This window comes from Manis javanica, chromosome 4 (genome assembly GCF_040802235.1).
Source record: "Manis javanica isolate MJ-LG chromosome 4, MJ_LKY, whole genome shotgun sequence".
Classification (NCBI taxonomy): domain Eukaryota; kingdom Metazoa; phylum Chordata; class Mammalia; order Pholidota; family Manidae; genus Manis; species Manis javanica.
Window position 1 is genome coordinate 161,319,460 of NC_133159.1, and position 22,832 is coordinate 161,342,291.

The 22,832-nt window shown below is 49.2% G+C and overlaps 1 protein-coding gene across 1 annotated transcript; it reads right to left on the reverse strand.

Moving 5' to 3' along the window:
* Window positions 1-2,070: 2,070 nt before the first annotated feature.
* Window positions 2,071-15,092, reverse strand: CAVIN1 (caveolae associated protein 1). The gene is made up of 2 exons (XM_017643747.3): window positions 14,456-15,092; window positions 2,071-4,721 (listed from the first exon to the last, which is right to left on the reverse strand). Exons 1-2 carry the CDS (start codon window positions 14,924-14,926, stop codon window positions 4,020-4,022), a joined length of 1,173 nt encoding a protein of 390 aa, XP_017499236.1. The 5' UTR covers window positions 14,927-15,092; the 3' UTR covers window positions 2,071-4,019.
* Between the last annotated feature and the right edge of the window lie 7,740 nt (window positions 15,093-22,832).

Sequence of the window (22,832 nt, forward strand, 5' to 3'; positions counted from 1 at the left end):
AGAGAATGACTGGAGTGGAGCTGGGGAAGAGGTTGGTGTATGAGGGGAGGTAGAAAGGGGGAGGACATTCTAGAGAGGGAACAGCCTGAGCTGTAACCTGCAGGCCTGAAAGTGTGTGGTCCATTTCTCTCTAAATATTATGTTGAAGAGCAGTAAGAACTGGGGCAAGAACCAAACTCTTAAGGGAACCTTGTGAACCATGCCAAGGAGTTTAACCCTTTGGTCAAGGGAAGGTATTTAAATGTAAAATGTGTTTTTTAAAAATATTGATCTGTCTATTCCTATATCATCATGATATCTGGCTGTAGTGTGGGGAATCATTTAGAAGAGAATCTAAAGTCAGTTCAAATACTCCAGGGGAGAGTAGATGAGGGTCTGGACCAGTCCTAGACTGGCTGCAGCAGTCTACTCCTGACCCCAGTGGAAAGTTACCTTTTGGGGCAAAAGACTTTGGAGGTACCATTTAGAGATTTGTCAGCTCAACCTGAGGCTGTAGAGGAACTTTCTTAGATCTCTGTGATTGAAGGAAACATTTATTCTTTGAGAAAAAATACTGCTATTTATTGCCTGGTTCTAACCCAGCAAAATAATGCTAATGATGGGTGGGCAAGTGCATGATGGGTTGGTTGAAAAGATGTTTTGTGAGTGTGGGACTTTGGAGTGCCCATCAGATCCTATCAGTAGGTGGTTGACTATTGCATCATGCCTGAGACCAGCCCTTCACCTCCCCTCTGCTACAAAAGAAGATGGAAATGAGTAATTTCTGATCCTGGGAGAGCTTCTGGAGATGTGTGCTCCGCACTGTGATGTAAAAGAGGCCATGGTACAGGGGCCACAGAAAAGTGGCTGCTCAGAGAATTAGGACTGCTCTTAACAAAGTGGTGCCACAACAGAGCTAAGTAGGGAAGGTACAGCCAAGTAACTGTGCTGGTATTTAAAGTGTGGTAGACCAGTGCCTGGAGATGGGGGTGAGGATGGAGGATTGTGAAATGAAAGGGGGAGGGGCCAGGAACCTTATTGCTGTGGGTAAGACAAATAAATGATGGTCTGGAATTCCAGGGCCTTTCCTGGTTTCCCTGGGGCTTATTACCCCACAGCTGGAGTTCTGACATCATTCACTGCTTCTCACAGCTGTACACCTGGATCCCAGAGCAAGAAAGATCCTTGGTGTGTCTCTCTTGGTAGGAAGGAAGTTTCCTGGCTCCCAGTCTCCGATTTTCAGCATCAGTTTTCATTTCTCTTGGTGGGAATCCAACCCTTCTTTGTGTTTAGAACTTTAGATAGCTATGCTTGTTGCTGAGGGTGGGGGCAGGGCTCTAAGGGGGATGAATGGTCCTTGAAGAAGGACCTGGCTTGTTTGAGGTGGCAGGAAGCTGGGATAGAGCCCCAGATGACATTATTAGGGAAACTCCTTCCCAGGTGAGTTTGATGCAGACAGAACACACATGTTAATTTGAGTCCATTGCTCTAGGAAATCCACAATTTGTAGGCAGGTGGGGTAGGCTACTCATGGGGAAGAGAGGCTGCATAGGCAATGAAATAGGTACCCATCCTGGGGTTGTGGGGAGAAATTAAATATGCTGTGTGGGTATGACTGGCATGTATTAACATGCCCTGGAATCCATTCTGTATGATCCAGCCCTCGGAGTCAGGGCCTCTGACTACCCCCCCCTACCCCAGGCTGCCTCCTCTAGGCCTATGATTCAGAAGCATGTATTTGGGGGACACTCAGGCTGAGTAGAGTAACTGGGTATGTTGGAGGGCTAATGCTGTGAGAGCAGGGAGGTAAGTCTAAACAATACAGGGTTACAGATGGCTTAACAGTCAAAATTTATTGTGGAACCAGGATGCCTGGCTTAGAATCCCAGCTCCATTTACCAGCTACTTGACCTTAGACAAGTTATTCTCTCTCTTCATCTCTAAAATGGAGATGATAATATATCCCACCCCCACTCCAGCAAGTGGGGCAAGTTTAAACCAACAGTCTTTTCTTTTTCCCTCCATGGTTTCCTCCTGTCTTCTGAAACTCACCCTATGTCACTGCCTTCAGGGAATACAATCCAACACAGATTCTTTTAGAAAAGCAGGTTTATTGGTCGGGCTGCTCACCAGGACACAGCAACGTGAAAGGCTCCCCAGAGCCCACAGAAAACTGTATCTGCTCACAACTCAGGCCCCTTCAGCCCATCAGCACCAAGGGACCTTGTCCCACAATCCCCATCCTCCCTCAGCTGCCCCTCTCCAACCAGAAGAGAAAAGGGAACTAAGGAAGCGGGAGTAAGCAAAGCTTTGTATTGTAAAAAAGGTTTGTGTCCCCAGGTTCCCTCCCTCCACCCCTTAAAATAATTAGCTGCAATTCTAAAAAAGCAGAGCAGGGAAGATGAGGGGTCGGGTCTTCAGCCCTACTGTTGGGGCTGTGACTTGGAGAGGGAAGTTGTCCTTGCTTTTGACAAGCCACCTTTACCCAAGAGGAACAGGGGTACTGAGGTGTCCTGAGGAGAACCTGGTCAGTGGGTTACAGAAATCAGGCCTTCTGTCTGGGAGTGACTCTCCTCTCAATCCCAAAGATTCAGGAGAGGAGCCCACAGAGCAAGGAAGTCTTGACAGTCCTGCAGCTATAGGATACTAACTCTAGGGAAGGATCTTGAGAAGAAACTGCCAGGAGCGAGCTGAGGCTGGGCTGCTTTATACTCTCCTCCCCTCCCCTCCCCCTCTCAGCTTGGTGGCCTGGCCATCTGCACCTTGGTCTCTTTCCAGTCGGCCTCCCTCCTCACTCCCAGCTCTCCACAGCCCGATGCTGTCCTCTTCTGGGACACTTTCTGGGCTTTGACAAATGGGTGGCCCCTAGGGGCACCATCCAGATCCCATTTGGGGGACTGGGGTGAGGCTTTCCTAATCTCTTTTCTATTGTATCATCACTTTCTCACACTGTCCTCTCTTTTATCTCCACAGCCTGGTGCTGCCCCCTTCTGGGACACTTTCTGGGCTTTGACAAATGGGTGGCCCCTAGGGGCACCATCCAGATCCCATTTGGGGAACTGGGGTGAGGCTTTCCTATCTCTTTTCTTTGGATCATGGCTTTCTCACACTTTCCTCTCTTTTATCCTGGAAGTGGTCCTGCTGTCCTCTGAGAAGCCCAATAAGAAGGGATTCGTGTCCTGTGTTTGTCATACTGCTAATGAAGAATTCTCGGCTCTTCACCCATTTCCACCTACTACTATTCCGGGTTCTCCTTCCCAAAGCTGTAGCATGTGCTCCTGCGTGCAGATGCAGAAATATGTGAGTGTGCCCCTCCCTCCACACATACATTGTTCTATTACTACCCCACCCCACCCCTTCCCCAGGGCTCTGCTAGGCTTCAGCCTTCCTTATGGGGACCCTTTGCATGTACAGACTATGCTAGACCTTCATCCAGTCTCAGGCCCACTCTGCCCTCTCCCCAACTGCTGCAGGTTCTCCCGGAAGCTGCTTTCAAGTCCTTCAAGCCTGGGGCCTCCCATGTGGGCAAGGGTCCTCGTCAGGATTCACTGTCTCCTTTCACAGTAATCTTGGCTTTGAAGACTACAGGGATCAGGATGAGAAAGAAGAGCTCAGAAAGTAGGAATGACAGCAGCTGGGTGTGAATGTGAGTGGGAGGCTCGGGGGAAGACGGCCTGCCCTTAGGGAACCCAACGATGTAAGTGTCAGCAATTTCCTCTAAGATCCCCAGATTGGACAACCAGGACATGGATCACTCTCCTCTCATTTCCACACCATACTATGTCCAAGTTGGGGCTGTCCGTTGTGGAGGCTGCCTCTCCCTCCCATCTTAACAGCCGTAAGACTTGGAGAGGTGCTCCTTGAGAGGAGGTGTTCTCAATTTAGAAACATCTCAGCCTGTTTTGCGGCAGAGAGAGATAGGAAAAAGAAAGTTCAGAAAGAGAAAGGAATGCGGGGTGGGGCTGGGAAGAGGGAATGGGCGGGACTGGAAGGGAAAGGCGGGGCGGCGGGGCCACCCGGGCAGAGCCCTGCGCCTGCGCTCAGTCGCTGTCGCTCTTGTCCACCAAGACGGCGTCGGACTCCTCGGTGATCTCCAGCAGCGCGTGCACGTCGGGGCTGCTCCCTCGCAGCAGGTCGGCAGCCTCGCCGCGCTCCGCACCGCCCTCCTCGTCGTCGGCCCCCACCTCCACCATCTCAGTGGCCTTCAGCACCTCCACCTCGCCCTCGCGGATCTTCTTGACGTGGAACGTGAAGGGTGGGACCTTGTACACCGCCGTCTTAGAGCGCGCGTAGACCACGTGGTCGGGCGTGAAGGACTTGCGCAGCTTGTCGCGCGAGGACTTGAGCTTCTCGCGCCGCTCCGCTGGGACGAGGCGCGTGCCCAGCTTGTTCATGCGCTTCTCCAGCGTGTGCCGCGTCTTCTCCAGGTTTTCCTTAGTCTTGATGCGGGTCTTCTCCAGGTTCTCGCGGGTGCGCACCTTGGTCTTCTCCATCTTCTCCTTGGAGAAGGCCTTCTTGAAGTCGTCCACGCGCCGCAGGCCGCTGCGCTTGATGCGCTCGGCGCGCGACTCCTCAATGACCTCCTCCACCTCCACTGCCTCATCCGACGACAGCTCGAGCGCCGCCGTGTCCTCCTCGGGCCGCTCGCCCTCGCCCAGCTCGTCGCCCTCCTTCTCAGGCAGCGCCTCCGACTCCTTCAGCGACTTGCTGATGCTTACTTTGGCCGGCAGTTTCACTTCGTCCTGAAGGGAGAGGAAGAGGAAGGCGATGAGGGGGGGGCAGAGCGGTAGGGCAGGGCGGGGTCCTGGGGGCAAGCTGGGCCAACCAAGGCAGGGTGGTGGGGGTCCTGGGGAGTGCGTGGGATACGTGAAATCGGCCTGGACTTGCTCACCCTTGTATTTCCCAGTGCCTGACACAGAGCTGGACATCTCGTGGGCGCCCTATAGATTGATGTCGAATGAATGACAATATGCAGAGTGAGAAGGGAAATGACTTCGGGTCGGAGATTGGCCTGAAGTGTAATTGCACCTCGGTTAAATAGCTCTGCGACCCTCCAACCCAGTCCTTGCACCCTGAGTCCACTCCTCTTGCGTTAACCATTCTTACTGTGTGTGTCCCGTGGGATACGACTTAGCTTTGGAAATGGGCAGAGCGCCCTCTGGTGCACTAAGTCATACACTGCTCGAGCCAGGTCTTTTAAAAAGCAAGGGTTTGGGGAAGTGTTTGTTTAGGTTGAGGGGTGGGGATAGCAGGCGATCCCCAAGTAGGATGGCTTAAAGGCAAACTAAGGGGAGTGCGATTCTCAGACTTCAAACCATTTCAGAACCAGTCTTAGGAAAAAAGAGCTGTAACCCATGCCTCCCCACCCCTTGACTTCATACTGTTTGGCTCCATGTTGGTCATTCCCCTCTCTTCAAGTAAAATTAGGGGAGGAAAGAGAAAGAAGCTGGTTGGGGTTTTCTCCCCAGGAAAAACATTTCTTGTGGTTTTGACTTCCCGGCCTTGGAACGGAAGGAAGAGATTCTTTTTCCATTTTGCTTCTCCACCCCCTCTGACCCCCTCTCAGATGGAAGCTCAAGGAGCCAGGAATTAGGGTGATGTTCCCAGATTCCCTGAAATCCTGGAGCTCAGAGTCAGTTGTTCCCTCTATCCAGGGGAGGACATAGCATCAGCACTGTTTTCCATTGAGGGAAGATTTTATAAGATCTTGCCTCTGGGCCAGCATTTCAGAATCTCAGCTGCACACACCCCAACCAATATAGGGGAAGCTGCCCACAAAAGGGACAGGGGGCATAACCCAGAACATTAACAGGACCTCCCCTTCGGCCCAGACTTCTCTTTCAAGATTTCAGACAAAGAAATGAGAGACAGTTTTTTTCTAAAGGGTTTTCTTAAGATTGTTCCCAGAATTTTAAGAAAATCCCACTGAGAAAAATGAGGCAACACAAATTGGCCCCTCTCATAAACACACACACACACATGCACTCACACATTGGCAACTTGGTATCTCTGTACCACCTGCTACAGAAATTTTTTACCCAGCCCCCAATCTCTTTCCTCTTCCCTCCCATCCCCATCCCCTCAGTTTCCTAGTTTACACTGAAAACTAGGAACACCCTCTCCCAACTTCCTTCCCTCCCTGTTAATAGCATTAGCAGGGACAAAGAGGGAATGCTGGCCCCACCTCTTCATCCGAACCGGGCACCAGCTCTGGTGGGCACCAGGCCACCTCAAGCTCCCATTACTCAACTACACCTCCCATCAGGCAAGGTAACCTGGGCTCAAGGCATGCTGGGACTTGTAGTCTTCTACTGCCATAGCTGGCTTGATACTATCAGAGCATCCTATGGCACTTTGTCCATCTCTGTGCCTCTCATCACTCACAGAAGCATTGAAAGGGTGTTTTCCTTGTTCTGAGTGTAGGAAGACCCAGCCTCTCTTAGCATTCCCTCTGATTTCAGTTTATACCCTTTGGGTCTCTTGCAATCACTTCTCCCTACCTGCTACTGAGTCCTTTTTTACATACCATTTTAGAACTCTAGGATCTAAACCTTCTACTACCCCTTCATCCATCTGCACCCAGAATTTACCTGCAGCCCCAGTATCAAAAAAATTTCAGCTCTGATCTGTCCTTCATAGCCTCCCAGATTAAATATCCACATGGCACCCCACCAAAGGGTGGAGGACAACCTTTCCATTCACTAAACTCAGATAAATGTGGATGGACTAGGGAAGGATTAGTGTGACGGGCGGGGAATAGACAGGAAAGAGTCCCAGCTGCTGGAAAACAAATCCATATTGTCTCCCTGCCCTACCCCCAGCATCCCTGTTTCTCCCCCACCCTGTAAAGGCTGAGCTGACTGGTTTTCCTGGCCTCTGGCTTCCTAGATAAAGAATGGTGTTTGCCAGCTGAGCTTAGAAGTGAGCAGGGCTGGGGAGAGAGTTGCAGACTTCTTGCAGCCAATCCCATCTTCCTGATGCCTGATGCAAGGTCTCAAACAATACAACATTAGGGAGTAATCCCAGTGAGGGGAAGTTTATTCTTGAATGTGGGGGCATCTCTCCCCCAGTCCAGCAAGGCACCTGGGAAGATAACCGCATTCACTGTAGTTTCCCCCCCACCCCCCATGATGGTTTATACCAGAGGAGCTGCCTTCTGGGTGGAAAATCAGCAGATAGAGGAAGAACTAACCCAACCTGAGTCCTAGGACAGTGTCCAGTAGACTGGCTCTGGAGAGGATATTCCACCAGGACTTCAGCTTTTCCCCTCCACCAATGGATTTTCCTTTTTCTTCCCCTTTCCAAGCCAGGTTTCCCCTGTGACTCACGGCTTTGGAGTGTTCTCTCCGGCCCACCCAGTCTGCCTGCTGCTACAAACACCACCAGCACATTCCCAAAGCACCTCCCCCCACTCTGGGCATACATGCTGGACACCTTGTCCCACCCCTACTTCCCTGGCAGTTCCTAAACCAAAGGACGGGCCTCAGGGGGTGGCAAGGAAGGAGGGCTCTCATGTTCTGTTTTCATGTTTTTATTCAATAAAACCACTACTTCCAACAGGCTTGGTTTCCAGAGTTACCTTTAATGACCATGTCTGAACAAAAGCATGCACAGCTTCCCCTGCACCCTGCTGAGCACACACAGCTCCCCAAGCCAGGAAGGCACCAGTACAGAAAGGATTTAGGGGGAGTTCCAGCCTCTTCCACTCCACTCCTCAACTCTGCTGTATAAACTTAAGATCCTCTGACTTGCGAAGATTTTAATGATTATAATTTAATTGAGCATCTACTAATGTACCTGGTCTTTGGCCAAGCACTTCACATTTGTCAGGGAAGTGGGACAATGTCATATGGCTCTGGGTGAGACGCCTTTCTTGACTTGGAGCTAAGCAGCTCTGTCCCAACCACCACCTGGGAGTGGCCAGAGAGGACTTTGGAGAGGTGATTCGGAGACCCAGCTTCTGCTTAGTATGTTAGAAAGGGGTCCAGACTGGGGGAGAGGTGGAAGAGAGGGAAAGTCTTAAAAAAACTCAGGATCTCCAATTTCAGGTTGCCAAGATGTATATAGAATACCTGTAGATATATAGTATATAGCATATTTGTAGTATTAAACTTCCATGGGGGAAGGAACAATTAGGGAGGAAATATCCACAAGGAATCCTTTGGGGGATTATGAAAAAAAGAAGTTGGAAAAACACTTTTGTGCTATAGGGAGGCCAGATCCAAGCCAGACCAGCTAAAATGTTCTCCCTTCTGGTCTCTGAGTTGGCAGCTTTTGGGTGCCCCACCCAAGACAGGATCTGGCAAACATAAGCCATCTCTTTGCAAAACATTTTCTGAAAAAAACTGGAACAAGTAAGTATAAATATTTTCCCTAGCTGCAGGGAGGGGGTGGACAGGGCACAGAACAGACCCTGGGCCTGGGCCTCAGAGGGCCCTCTCCAAAGACACTTTGAGGCAAATTGGCCTGTCCCCGAGGGGGAGGGAAGGGAGACTCAGGAGCTATGGTGCTGAGTTCCATGCAATTCCATGCAGGGCAGCTTTGGGTGCAGCCAAGCAAGGCTAAGAGGTAGGGGAGGGTCCCCATCCCTTTACCTCTCACCCCATTGCACACACCACATTCGCCTGAACCCTGCATAACAGAGAGTGTTTGTACAGTACCCACCACCCACCCACAAGGGGCAGGGGCTTGGAAGAGGCTGGCCATCCCATCACTGACTACCAGTCAGCTGATGGCGGCCTGGAGTGACACCCCATGCCCATGGCCTTATGTGACTCAGGAGACTCTAAGCACCCTCCCCAGTTGTCGGCTTCTCTGGAGTGGGCAGAGGCACAGGCTCTGGGTAATAGGGCAGTGTCCTAGGCGTCTGGTCAAACAGTGGGAGCTCAGGCACTGTGTCAGGCTTCAGGTCAAAGGACTCAGTCTCAGGCCGAAGGTCAAAAGACACGATCTTGGGTGTGGCCAGATCAGAGGGTGCATTCAGCTTCTTCTTGGGCTAAGATGAGGAAAAGGGGTTTAAATGGGGCTTGGGATGGGTGCAGATGGGGTTGAGAGAAAGAGGCCCTGGTGAGCGTGCAGCGTTGGGGCTGGTGGGTAGGGAGGCAGAAGGAGTACACAATGTGTTAGGCTGGGCGGAAACCACATTTTAAATGCTTCATCAGGAGGGCCCTGGGGCTGAAAGGAGCGGCACAAACCCAGGCCCATGAATTAATAAACACAATTTAAACAGAACCCCCTCCCTTCCTCCCTCTAGAATCTTCCCCAGTCCCATCCTTGGCCTCCTACCTTCTATCACTAGCCATCTGTGGTCCTGGGATGATGCAATTGGGAATCAGGGGAAGAAGGGAAAGAGGCTGCTGGGGGTAGGGAAGGAATTTTCTAAGAGGCCTGTTGATGCACTCTAACCGGAGAGGTTCCTATGAGTAAGAGAAGGCAAACAACTTCACTGTCGTCAGAGTCAGCCGCTGCTGATCCCAGTTTTCATTATTCCCCGCAGGCAGGGTGGGCACTGGGTACTGCCCCGGATAAGGAGAGGGAGAGGCATGGAAGAGAGACTTCCTGGCTATTTCCCTTTGGCCACGTCCCCTCCTCCTGCCTCCCTTGCCACCCCTCCCCACACCCAAACTTGGGATATCGGCCACCAAGATGCACAGAGAAATCAGGATAAAAAAACAAGCTATTTTTTTGCCAGGTGGGCCTACATCCTGGGGCCCACAGTGGCAGGTCCTAACTCTCCCTCCTGAGGGGTTGAGCTGCCACTCTTGCTTTAGACAATCAGAAGTCAGGGGAAAGGGCAGTTAGGGGCACTAGCAGACACTGGAGAGAGCAGTGTTGAGTAAAGGCCTGCAGCCACAAAAACACAAAGCAGCAGATGCCCTGTCAGGTACTGGGAGGCTGAGGAGAAAGGGGCCAATGTGGTCCTCTCATGGCCAGATACAGAGTCCATGCCAGGGGACACCCACACTGGTGTAGAAGCCCCACGCTCTACACCCTGCACCCCTCCCTTCCCACTGTCACTGGGCTAGGTGACCATATATTTCCCCTACCATAGTACTATAAGGCTGAGCAGCTAATGGCCATCAACCTTATCCACTCTTAGCTAAAACTCATGCACACCAACCCATATGCAAAGCAGCCATAGTGTCAAGCCCTTGTAACTGTCATCCTCAGAAAATGAAGGAGCCAGAACTAACCCTTGGTTAGGGCTAGTCTCCACCCTGACTTCTGCTGCAAAGTCTGGGAATAGAAGGAGAAGGTGCAGGAGCAGGGAGTAGCAGGAGGGGCCCCAGCGTTGACACCCAATAACTCGAGTGGCAACAGGCAAGTGACTTCCCTTCTCTGGGCCTCAGCTTCCTCAGCTACAAAATGAAGGGGCTGAAGTCGATTATCTCTAAGGCATCTTCCAGCTCAAAAAGTCTATAATAATAGAATGATGAATATGCTTGATGGTGAGGGTCCAAAAAAATGGAACAAACTACTTCTCCTCTCTGAGGTCGGTTGCCTAGCAATGATGGTCCCTCTCCTGTCTCTATCAGTTGCCCACTCATCCCTTTTTGATTTTGACCTTTTCAATAGTCAGACTTTATTTACTTAAAAAATAAATCAGAGGGAGTATGATTTCCTTTGTCTTAGGAAATACCCCTAAAATACCTTCCCTGCTTGGATTCAGTGACCAGGAGAAACAATCCAAACTCAGCTTTTTGGAGGAAGGATGTGGTAAGCTCTCTCTCCATGGCCACTAGGCTTAGGGGGTGAAAGGGAACCATAGCCCCAGTTGGGAATATTTTTGAGCAAAGGTTTGGGGTTCTCTGGACCAAGGTAGCCCTGATTTGCCTTGAGCCCAGGAAGGAGCTCTATGTTGGGTTAGGATTTGGGGAGAAGAAGCCAGCAGGCCCTCATTCCAACCCTGGTGTCCTCCCTTTTAATGCCCATGAGCCACCTAATCCCTTAAATGCTTCCTGGTCCTGTCCTCAAGCACTTGGAGCCGGTCTGATAGGTCCACGTGTAGGTCATTAACTGCCTCACCAAAACTGCTCCAGAAAATACATTTCCATTTTAGACCCCTTTCAGGATTCTAAAAGAATTCCAATATTCAAATTGTTGTCTGGGAGAATTTTATCTTTTGCCAGGTGGGCCTACATCCTGGGGCACACAGGGTACTGCCCTGGATAAGGAGAGGGAGAGGCATGGAAGAGAGACTTCCTGGCTATTTCCCTTTGGCCACGTCCCCTCCTCCTGCCTCCCTTGCCACCCCTCCCCACATCCAGACTTGGGATATCAGCCACCAAGATGCACAGAGAAATCAGGCTCAAAAGACAAGCTATTTTTTTGCCAGGTGGGTCTACATCCTGGGGTCAACAGTGGCAGGTCCTAACTCTCCCTTCTGAGGGGCAGAGCTGCCACTCTGGCCTTAGACAATCAGAAGTCAGGGGAAAGGACAGTTGGGGGCCTTGGCAGACCTAATAGGGAAGATTGGGGGCAGCAGCATTTATGGTACAGGGCACTAACCAGTTGCACCACTAGAGCTATGAGAATTGTATTGTTAATGATCACAGCTTCCCCTATTTGCATGGTGCCCATGATCTGTCTGATTCTCCCAGCAGTTTTCAGTTCATTGATCCTTAGCTACTAATAGGATTCACTTCTCTCATTAACTAGGTGTTGCCTGATAGGAAGGGATGCCAAACTGCTAGTTTTTATTTGGGAAACAGGGAGGGAAATGCCAGAAAAGGACAATAATGACTCAGAAGTGAGTTCAAGGTGAAGCCTCTGATAGATTGGAGTGGGAGATTGTGTGTGTGTGTGTGTTTAGGGGCCAAATGCAAACTTAAGCTGTGAAATCATTGTCAAGCAATTCTCTGAATCTGGGATATGGGCTTCTCTCCTTTGTCCCCCAGGAGAAGGTGTGAAAGGTCAGACGATCCCACAGGTGGGGCCTTCCCATCCTTTCAGTTATCCCCTCCACACCGCCCCATTGCCATATCCTCACCTCCCACATCTGCAGTGGGGAGTACAGCACCCCCTCCTGCTCCCATTCTGGAGAACTCACACCATCCCGGAGGGCCTTTCTCCAAATCTCTCTCTCTCTCTGTGCCTGGCCACCCAAGCACGCTACCCCCTCAGTCTGACTACCATAAATGCTGCTGCCCCCAATCTTCCCTATTAGGTCTGCCAAGGCACAGAGCTATTTTTACCTCATTCTCTTCCCAGGCCTGCAGACCTCAGGGAGGAGCAGCCTCTGCTTTCCTCCAGCAGCTGAGTACCCCACCCCCTCACCCCCACCTGGAAATCTGCTCTGCAGCTCAGGAAAGCTCTGCTTCCCTGAACCCCACCCCTGTTGCTGGAATCTTTTCCTTACCTCTGAGCACCTCTCCGAGTTGGAACTGCTTTACTTCTTAGTCATTTCCCTTATGGTTCAGGGGCTCAGAGCCCCCAGCTTGAGCCATTCTTTCTACTTCAACTCTCTGCCTGCCACTGGCCCTGGTTTACTACAGATGCAGTCAGAGCCATCTTGTGATTAGACCCCCTCCCTCTCCACAGACCCCTGCCAACTGCCCAGAGGGAGTAAATGGGGATGCCACTGACCTCTGAACACAGTCCTTCTCTCAAAATATCCATTTTTGACATAGGGAGTTTTACCTCAAGGCTGAGAACTTTCCCAGGTTCTACTGTATGGGATACTTGGAGTGAGAAGGGTCACCCACCCAAGCCCTTCATGGCAACCCTCTACCATACCAGGCTCTGGAAGAAAGAGAGCTGGTTGGTGGCCCCAGACCCCCTCCCTGTCTCATTCTCCAGTGCCAGGCAGAGTTCTTCTAAAATCTCACACACACACACATGCACACACACACATACCGCTTCTTCCCAGGCAGAGTTCTTCTAAAATCTCACACACACACACAAAATCACACACACACAAAATCACACACACACACACACACGCACGCACGCACGCACGCACGCACGCACGCTTCTTCCCAACAGTTGGATTAAGTGGAAACGGCTCTAGACAATCATTTTCTACCAGATAGTGCTCTGGGTTTGGGGATGGGAGGAGGAGGGAGAGGGGGAAGCAAAACTTCTTGAGCCTCTTGGGAGGAGTCCCTGGACATTGGGGGCAAGGAGGAATACCACTTCTGCCTCTGTCCTACCACCACCTCCTCAGACGGGTGACAGCTCCCCACCTCCCTGTGTTTACTGTCCCCAAACACTTGTTCCAATCAGCATCTCTTACCTCCTCCTAGAGACCACACCAAGGACCTCAAGCATCCACCCAGTTTAACCAGGCCCCAGAACAGTCACTAAAACCACAGCTCCCTCACCTGGGGTCCTCTTACCCACAGGGTGTGGTAAATCTAGCCTTCCTTTTCTTTCCAGTACCCTTCCGTAGGGAGGAAGGAGAAGCAGCAGCATAAACTAAACCCTCCACCCCCATGATTTCACCTCCTTGGGGTAGGAACATCAACCAGGCCGCGGCAAGCAGAGAGGAGGCAGGCCGGGCACATTCCCACCCGACCAAAGATCACCAGCCTCTCAGCTCAGACCCACCCTTAAAAAATTGGGAGGAGGAGTGGAGAGAAGCAGCAATACTGAGGTCATGTATTATTTGGGGTCATGAGACAAAAACTAAACTTTTATCCAGGCAGGAGGAATGGGGAGAGGTGCAAAGAGTAACAACAGCCATGGGCGGAGCCTGGGGCGCGACAGCCTACTCCCGCGGGTCCGCCCGCTGCTCCCCGCCCCCACATCGGGGTGATTCACCGCGCCCAGACCGCTGGACTGGGGGCTGTCCACACCCCACCACTGGCACTTCTCTCGCACTTCTCACACCGCGCCTGCTCCCTTCAGGCCGAGGGTACGCCACCAGCTAGGGTGTCCCCAGAGGCCTGCAGGCGCCCGGAGACCAGGGGCAGACGGGGTAGGCAGCGGAGGTTGATGCGGGGGCGCGGGGTCCGGGAGGGTGTGCTGGCGGTCGCGTCCCTCGCCTGGCGCAGCCCCCGCGGGTGCGTGCCTGAACCCTGAATCACCCGCTATATCGGGCGGGCAGTGCCGGAGGCCCCAAACCCGGTCTGCGCCGCCAGTGTCCGCTTACAGCGGGCCCCAACGGCCGCCAGGGGCCCCTGGATATTCCTAAAGCCCAACCCGAATAGGAAGACTTATAACAGAGCCAAGTTGGAAGCGGTCTGCGAGAAGTTCAGCCCCCGAACTCGGTTGCGCTACCAGTTTGGTACCGGAGGGAGGGGCTCGGTGAGCAGACGCAGGGTGCAGAGCGCACCCCTCCGCGCGCTCCAGGAATCCGCCGCTCACCCCACCCAGCCCACTCCCGCGGCTCAGGCAGGCAGGAGGGTGGGTCCCCCCGAGCCTGGCCAGGCTGGCGGGAGAACCGCGCCGCCGGCCGTCCTCCCACCCCAAGCCCGGGGCTGGACACAGCGGGCCGGGCGCGGAGTTCTGGGTGCGGTCCGTCCCGCCAACTCACCTGGTAAATCATGACTTTAAAGTTGCGGCGCCGCAGCAGCTCGGCCTCGTTGACCTCCAGCTTTTTGATCTGGCCCGCCTGGCGCTCCAGGCTGCCGCGCACGGTCTTCACGTTGACGCTGACCTTGCGCACCTTCTCCAGCAACTTGCTCACGGTGTTGCTGGTGGTGGCGTGCGCCTTGCCCAGCTTGCTCAGCTCTCCCTGGATGCTCTGCACGGCGCCCTCCATCTCCGCCTGCCGCTCCTCCAGTTGGGCTTGGGTCAGTTGGATCTGGTCGACCGCGCCGATGATTTTGTCCAGAAGGCTCAGCACCAGCACGCCGTTCACCTGGTCCGACTTGATTAGCTCTTCAGAGCCGGCCCCCGACGGCTCCTCCGCCGCTGGTGCCCCCAGGGAGGAGGACCCCGGGTCTCCGGCGTCGGGGTACTCGGGAAGCGGCTGCTCGATGATATGGAGCTGGGTGTCCTCCATGGCTACCCGGATCCGTGCGGGGCCCGCCGGCTGGAACTGGAGCTGGAGCGGGAGACCCGGAGAGGAGGAGGAGCGGGAGGGAGAGCGCGAGCGAGCGGAAAGCGGAGGAAATTCGAGCCACGTCCGTGCGCGCCGGGACCGCGGCCAGAACTGTGGGGCGGGGATCGGTGAGCTCCCCGGCTCCCGGGCCAAACCCTGGAGTCTCGTCGCTCATTGGCTGGCCTCACCCCAGAATGGGAGGGACGGGGGCACAAGGGGGAGAACGATGATGGGGAAGGGGGGGCAACCGAGGGGACCCAAGAGCCGAGCGCCCCACCCTTCCCAGGATGGTTGGAATAGTTGGGGCGGGAGACTAGGGCCTCCGCTGGCTGCAGAGGCGGCGGAGCAGGACTGGGGGGAGGAATGTGAGCTGGAGGAAGGAAGCAGGTCCTAGACGGCCGCTCCGCTGTAACCGCCTGCCGTTTTCACTCCGGCACAATCCCGCCTCAGCCTTTAGGGAGTTCTAAGGGATGAGACACAAGTCAGGTACAGTACGAAATCCTGAAATTACATGCAAGATATTCTGTCGTATTTGCCTGCACCCAGTTTTTGTGCGGGAAAGTATCCATGGCTTCCAGAATCATTTTGAAGGGGCCCTAACCGTTGCCCCCCGCCCCCCGCGCCACGTTACCAACCACTGTTCTGAAAGCCTGAGGGGTTGTGTGGGAGGTAAGGAAGGCAGAACTTAAGTGGTGGTGAGGGACTGTGAAGCTACTCTAGGTTCCTTTTAGAATTATCCTAATAGTAGGATTAAGACAATAAAGTAGAAAGGCAATTAAAGAGAAAGTAAAGCTTTTCACTCGTCTCTCCAAAAATCACCATTCCCTATGTTTCCCGCCACCGCAGAGGCCTAACTGACACTGACTTAAGAGAGCAGGATGGAGGAGTGCCTCTACCTCTCAAGGTCCACCTCTCTAGGTTCCAGAGACTGACACTCAGCAATCAGAGACATTGTCAAATACCACCTCCTGGCTGGACAGCCAGAACCGGACGCCCTGGCGAAGCAAGTCCCTTGACAGAGATTATCAACAGCAATTATACTGCTATAATACATTTTCTCTTAAATTCTAAAATAAGTTGGCAACTTAGTTCTAGCATATATTCATTGGAGAGCCTTGGCTTGGCTCTCCAATGAAATTCTTGGACTCAGCTATTGCTCTTTCCACCTTAACACTCTACCTTTCACTGGGACAGGTGGGGCAGACAGGCCACCCACATGTGCTGGTTTTGAGCCTGTTGACCTGAGGAATAACAACCAAGGAGCAGGACCAAGGAGGACCCTTAGCTCAGAAGTCCCAGGGAAAAGAGGCTGCTCAGGCTCTTCCAGCATAGCCCTGGAGCTGTGAGTCCCCTGGAGTGGTACCAGACCTCCTTTCCCCCAGAAAAGCTGCAAACCTTTCCCCTGGTTAGGAAAGCAAGCGTGGGTTTCCACAGCTGAATAGATGATAGCCTTGGCCAAAGGTCACTTCACTTCTAGTCTGGTTTGCAGTATCATTAAGAAGAGTGAAAACTGCTTGGCAGGGACCCCTGGCCACTCAATCCAGTCAGAGAGCCTACCAGCCCAGAAAGGAGCTGAAGAGCATACCGGCTGGGATAACCCGGCATAATCCCAACTACTAAGTAAAATATTTTCCCTAACACTTCAATAGCTGTTTTCTCAGAAACAAGTGACTTTCTTGTTTGATATTCAAATAGAATAAGCCAGTATATAAAATTGTGTACATATATATGTATATATATATATATATACATATATATATATATGCTAGAACTGACAAGTTGCCAATTTATTTTAGAATTTAAGAGAAAATGTATTAAAGCATATAAGTGCTTTCTTTTCAGTTACTAATATGTTTTAGAGGTTGTTCCACATCACCGTGTGTAGAACTGCCTTGTTTTCCAATGGTGGATGTACTATTTACCCAGTTCTCTGTCAATGGACATTATGATTTAAGCCTCATTTGTTGGGAGTAGGGGGAGATACTGAAGAAGAGCTTCTGTGGTTGATACGTTTTTTGTGGTTGCATGCTTACTAAAAGGAATTAAGTCTATGCCATTCTGGGTTTCCCATCAGGAAAGTATTTCTATTATTCAAAAAGGAATGTCAGTATTTATGGGTGAATCAAATTATATCCCAGGGATAGTCCAGTGAATACATCTCTGTCTCATCTGATGCCTCCTCCACAGAATTTCACAGAAGGGGCCCTACCCCCTGCATACCTATGATATCCAATAACTGCCCCAAGTTTCTGTTCCTCTTCTTACTAAATACCAGCTAAATCCAACAGGGGGCATTCCGAGCCTTAGTGCACCTAGACTTGGAGCCCAAGGATGGTTCCCAGAGGACTTCATTTCACTGAAAATAATCAGTTTCTCTTCATTTAGAATTACATTTAGCATGCCATTACTTGCATTCAGGGTTGATGCTTTGCACTCTCCATTTGCTCACTCTATTTGCCGAAAGGCACACTGTCTCTTTGTGTGTTTTCTGCTGCTGAGGCAGAGACTGTAACAGAGATAGAGAGGTGGAAACAAACAACCCTTTGGTCCAGAAAAAGAACAACAGGCTATATAAAGAACTTACACACCTCAACACCCAAAAAGCAAATAACCTGGTTAACAAATGGGGTGAGGATATGAACAAACAGTTCTCCAAAGAAATTCAGATGGGCAACAGACACATGAAAAGATGCTCCACATCACTAATCATCAGATAAATGCAAATTAGAACCACAATGAGATATCACCTCACACCAGTAAGGATGGCCAGCAAAAAAAAAAACTAAGAATAACAAATGCTGGCAAGGATGCGGAGAAAGGGGAACCCTCCTACACTGCTGGTGGGAATGTAAGCTAGTTCAACCATTATGGAAAGCAATATGGAGGTTCCTCAAAAAACTAAAAATAGAAATACCATTTGATCTGGAAATCCCACTCCTTGGGATTTACCCAAAGAATAGAAGTTCTCAGATTCAAAAAGATATATACACCCCTATGTTTATCACAGCACTTTTTACAATAGCCAAGATATGGAAGCAACCTAAGTGTCCAACCGTAGATGAATGGATAAAGAAGGTGGTACATATGCACAATGGAATACTATTCAGCCATAAGAAAGAAACAAATCCTACCATTTGCAACAACATGGATGCATTATGCTCAGTGAAATTATCCAGGCAGAGAAAGACAAGTGCCAAATGATTTCCCTCATTTGTGGAGTATAACAACGAAGCAAAACTGAAGGAACAAAATAGCAGCAGACTCAGACTCCAAGAAGGAACTAGTGGTTACCAAAGGGGAGGAATGGGAGAGAGCAGGTGGGGAGGGAGGGAGAAGGGGATTGAGGGTATTATGTTTAGTACACATGGTGTAGGGGATCACAGGGAAAACAGTGTAGCACAGAGAAGGCAAATAGTGGATCTGTGGCATCTTACTACACTGATGGACAGTGACTGCATTGGGGTATGGGTGGGGACTTGATAATATGGGTAAACATAGTAACCACATTGTTTTTTCATGTGAAACCTTCATAAGAGTGTATATCAATAATACCTTAATAAAAAATTAAAAAAAAAAAGAACAACAGGCTGCAACCATGTCAGCAGCTGGAATCTCACAGTACTCTATGGTATTCCTCCATCCATCCATTTGTTCAAAAAAGTTTGTCTGCTTCTTACCATGCGCCAGCTATTAGGCTGGGAACTTCAAGGAGGATGAAGAAAGCCCAGTCCCTCCTGTTGGAAAGCTCTTAGCATAGCAGGGGAGGCATGCATAAATAGATCCTGGTACAAAGTGGAAGATGCTCCCCCAGTTCAGGGAAGGTTGCTACAACTTCCTGGGAGGAGGGGGAAGGGCTCACACAGGGAGGGTCTCTAGGTGTAAAGGAGGAGGAAGAGTACACCCTACCATGTACTCTTCAGCGACAGGAGGTGTGACAGTGTGTAGCTGGGGACAGGGATATCTAGGCATTGCTTATCTCTTATTGTGGTTCTGCCATTTTACACTTAAGGAGATCCGGCAAGGTGTGAGGGCTGCAGCGTGCAGACGTCCCACCCAGTCTTTTGGATGTGCACTGGGACAGACTCCAAGGAGATAGAGTGTTTTGTTAATAATAATCAGTTGGCATGAATGATGTGCCTTCACATCAGAGAAACCATCCCTCATGGAAACCATCCTCAACCTCTGCCTCACAGCAGCTACAGACAGCAGTAATGTTTCTCCCCCTAGATCCCTCTGTGTAAAATGCCTATAATATTTGTATATTCCTCTTCTTCAAAAATTCCTTCATTTCTTCTCCTTCAAGCAATATATAGATAAGGTAGCATTCCTGAGCCAGAAAACAATCAAAATTATTAATTAATATTTATGCATATTATGATGCTAGAAACCATTCAAAGGACACGGTGAATTTGTGCTTTAAGTTTTGGCCTCAGGGAAGCAGTGATTCAGGCTAACAAACATCAAGAAAATAAATTAATGAAAATGCCACAAAGCCACTCCTCCTCTGCCTTCAACATACCCTGGTCTCTAATCCTAAAAGTGAAAAGCAAAACACACACAAACCAACAAAAACTGCAGGCGTAATTGATTTTGCTTTCCTGTCTCCTCAAGGTTGGGGCCATCCTTTTTTTCTACTGTTCACATTTCATTGTTTTGTAGAACTACAGTCACAGATCCCTGACCCCTAAGTCCGTCCTTCAGCTTCGGCAGTTCATCCAAAAAGGTGGCCTCCTCTCTATTGTAAGAGCACTTAAAAGTCACTACTAAACTCTGTATTCTAATTACCTCTCCGTTTCTAATTTTATTTGAACTCTATAGGATTTAGCATTGCTGACCAATTTGTCCTTCAGATTCTCCCTTTTTGCCTTTGTGAGGACGTATTATTTTTATTTATTTCTCGTCCCATTTGCTAAGTTATTTTTTCTTTCTTTCATTTTTTTCTTTTATAATTTTTTAAAACTGCCCCAAAAAAGTAAAAAAAAAAAAAAAAGCTTTACTGAGATATAATTCACATACCATACAATTCACCTATTAAAAGTATACAATTCAATAACTTTTAGTACATTCACAAAGTGAGCCATCGATTTTAGAGTACTTTCATCACCCCAGAAATAAACACCTGTCAAATGAAACGCAAATTCAGACTTCGTAAAGAGAGACTTTATTTGAAAGGCTTATTGTAAGAGGAGGAAAAGAATTGCAGCGGTCCGGAGAAGGAGCTGATAGCAATAGAAAGAAGGCTGCGACCCTAAGAGCTTCAAGTGTCTCAAGGGCGGGGCAGGAAGAGGTTTTCTTTGATAGAGGAGTTAACAAAGCCAGAAAGAACCAGGTGCATGGAATGGGCTGAAAGGGTGGCATGACTGGGGAGTCGCTCAGAGAGAATGTTTCCCCTTGAAGCCAGCCTATCCTCAGGAGGGGTTGGGTGCTGGCTCAGGCTGACAGTGGGACAAAGAGCAGGGCCCTGGAGGAAGGAGAGCAGCCTTTAACAAAGTTTGGTTAACAAGCATTTTGTTCTGAGTAATCAGAAGGCACAAGCAGTTCGGTTAAACATTTACAAGGCAAAGAATTGAAATGTGGAGGGTCTGTGTCTGTCCTTGTCGAAGGAACCAAAAAGGGGTATCCATGAGTCATAGGGAGAAGGGTGGTTCTTTGCAGTGAGCTGTTTTCCAGAACACAAAAAGTAGGAGATTCCTTTAAAGGTCAGTGTTTTTCAGGAGCATAGGGCTCAGGTAAAATTCAACATTGTCACCCTGTACCCACTGGCTGTCACTCCTGTTCCACCCTGTCAATCACTAATCTACATTCTGTCTCCATAGATTTGCCTGTTCTGGACACCTCACATAAATGGATATAGTATGTGGCCTTTTGTGTCTGGCTTCTTTCACATAGCATAGTATTTTCAAGGTTGATCCATGTGGTAGCATATATCAGTACTTCATTCCTTTCAATAAATATGAATACAATCCTATTGTATACATATGCTATATGACATTTGTCAGTTGATGGACTTTTGGGTTGTTTCCCTTTTTTTTTTTGCTGTTGTGAATAATTCTGCTATGAACTTTCATACCATTTTCTTTTTTCTTTTTCATTTTCACGCTGTTTTACTTAACATGGGTCTATCTCCAGCCTTCTGTTCTGCTTCCAGTCACTTTCCCTCTTTCCTTTTCATCCCCTCTTTTGGTATCCTCTTTACTATGACTCAAATTGGCATCTCTGGTCCTGAAATGGGGAGGTAGTAAACATTAAAAACCAGCGGCATAGACATCAATTCATCAGAACGGATGTTGTTGTCTATTGTGCTAAAGCAGAGTTCCTGTGGTTCCTGTTAAATCCCACGAGGCCAGGAGGGTCACTGGTTGTTTACCAGTATGTCCAAAACTATTTCAATATTTTAAAAGTCAGCTTCGGGCTCTGACATCTCTCCTGAATGCCAGGCTCTCTCATCTCCCGCTGCTTTCGGCCCTAGCTTGGCATCCCACCATCACCTCAACTTAAGATCTATAAACTAAATGTAATACCTTTCCTCAAAAATCGGACCCCTTATGACTTTCTTTTTCTGTTGGTGGTCCTATCATCTTCTCAGTCACAAGAGATTTCAACCTTAGAGTTATTTTGACTCCTCTCCCTCACCTCCCAAAGCAAACGAAATCCCAAGCCTGTCCTTCCCCCATAATTGTCCTCCTGTCCTTCCCATTCCTGTGGCTGTCGCTCTGGTCCGATTGTGACCAGTTAATACCTACATCGTTACTGTATTCTCCCAGTCTGTGTCTGTGTCTCTGATCTTTTTCCCTCCAATTCATCTGGCATGCACAGCACTGCCAGTTAATCTGTCTAAAATGTTACTTTGATTATTGTCACCCCTCTGCAAAAACAAAGCTGTCAGTGGCTTTATCTTATTTACTCAATATTGTGAACATTTTGCCTGGCACCTACTATTTAATTCATGTATCAACTCAATTAATAATTAATTGTTATTAATTCATTATATTCCTTCATGTTAACCTCCTGCTGCTCCAGTTTGCCTGATAGACTGCATTCCAGAGATATGTCATGATTATCATTCTCTTTGACATCTCTTCTATTATTGTTTCTTTCTGTGTATATTTGCTGTCTCCAAGTAAATTCTTGTAAGCCAGGACTTTTCTGAAATCTCTGCAGCACCTAGCAGGGTTTGATATATTTAAAAGGCTCTCAATTTAGAATTATGGCTTAAAATCAGTGAATCATGGAATGTTAGAGCAGTTAGGGACCCTAGTAGTGTAATGTTCCTTCAAGATCATTGTCACCTTAGGGATCATCTAGGTAAATGTTTTTCAGATGAGGAAACTAAGGCCCAAATAAGTGGAGTAAGTCAATGGAAATTCGATTCAATGTGAATCATTTTAGAAAATGAATTCATGGAGTTTCAGTTATAGAATAGTAAACAATTTTTTAATTCAACTTTATTATTTTCCTATTGCATATTGTTACTCTGATGGCAAAAGTTTTCCTAAAGAGGTTATGCTTATTCCTTCTGTAACAAACAGGTTAGCAGAATTTTAAATTAGAGTGATCTGTTTGCCTAACAGCATACTTAGCACAAATCCTTCTATTAGAAAGGGTCTAATTATGTTTAATGTGCCTAGTGTCATCTATAGGTAGAACTGGTGGCAATAATGAGTTTCTCCTAAATAACTTGGAAGTATGGCTGTTCTTTGAGAATTTCATAAATTTAATTAACACATACTATGGATATTCACAATGTTTCCTAGACCCATGGAAGTAATGATCTGCTTGAGTTTAATCAGAGATATTAGCAAACTAAAGAAAATAAAGATCACTGCCCAATAGAATAGTAAAGCTTTACCACAGTTCAAACTAAACT

Excerpts from the sequence above, each read along its gene's own strand:
- CAVIN1 (XM_017643747.3), bottom strand. The coding sequence starts at position 14,926 with ATGGAGGACACCCAGCTCCATATCATCGAGCAGCCGCTTCCCGAGTAC. Across the intron at positions 4,722-14,455 it reads TTAAAGTCATGATTTACCAG|GACGAAGTGAAACTGCCGGC; the intron begins GTGAGTTGGCGG and ends CTCTCCCTTCAG.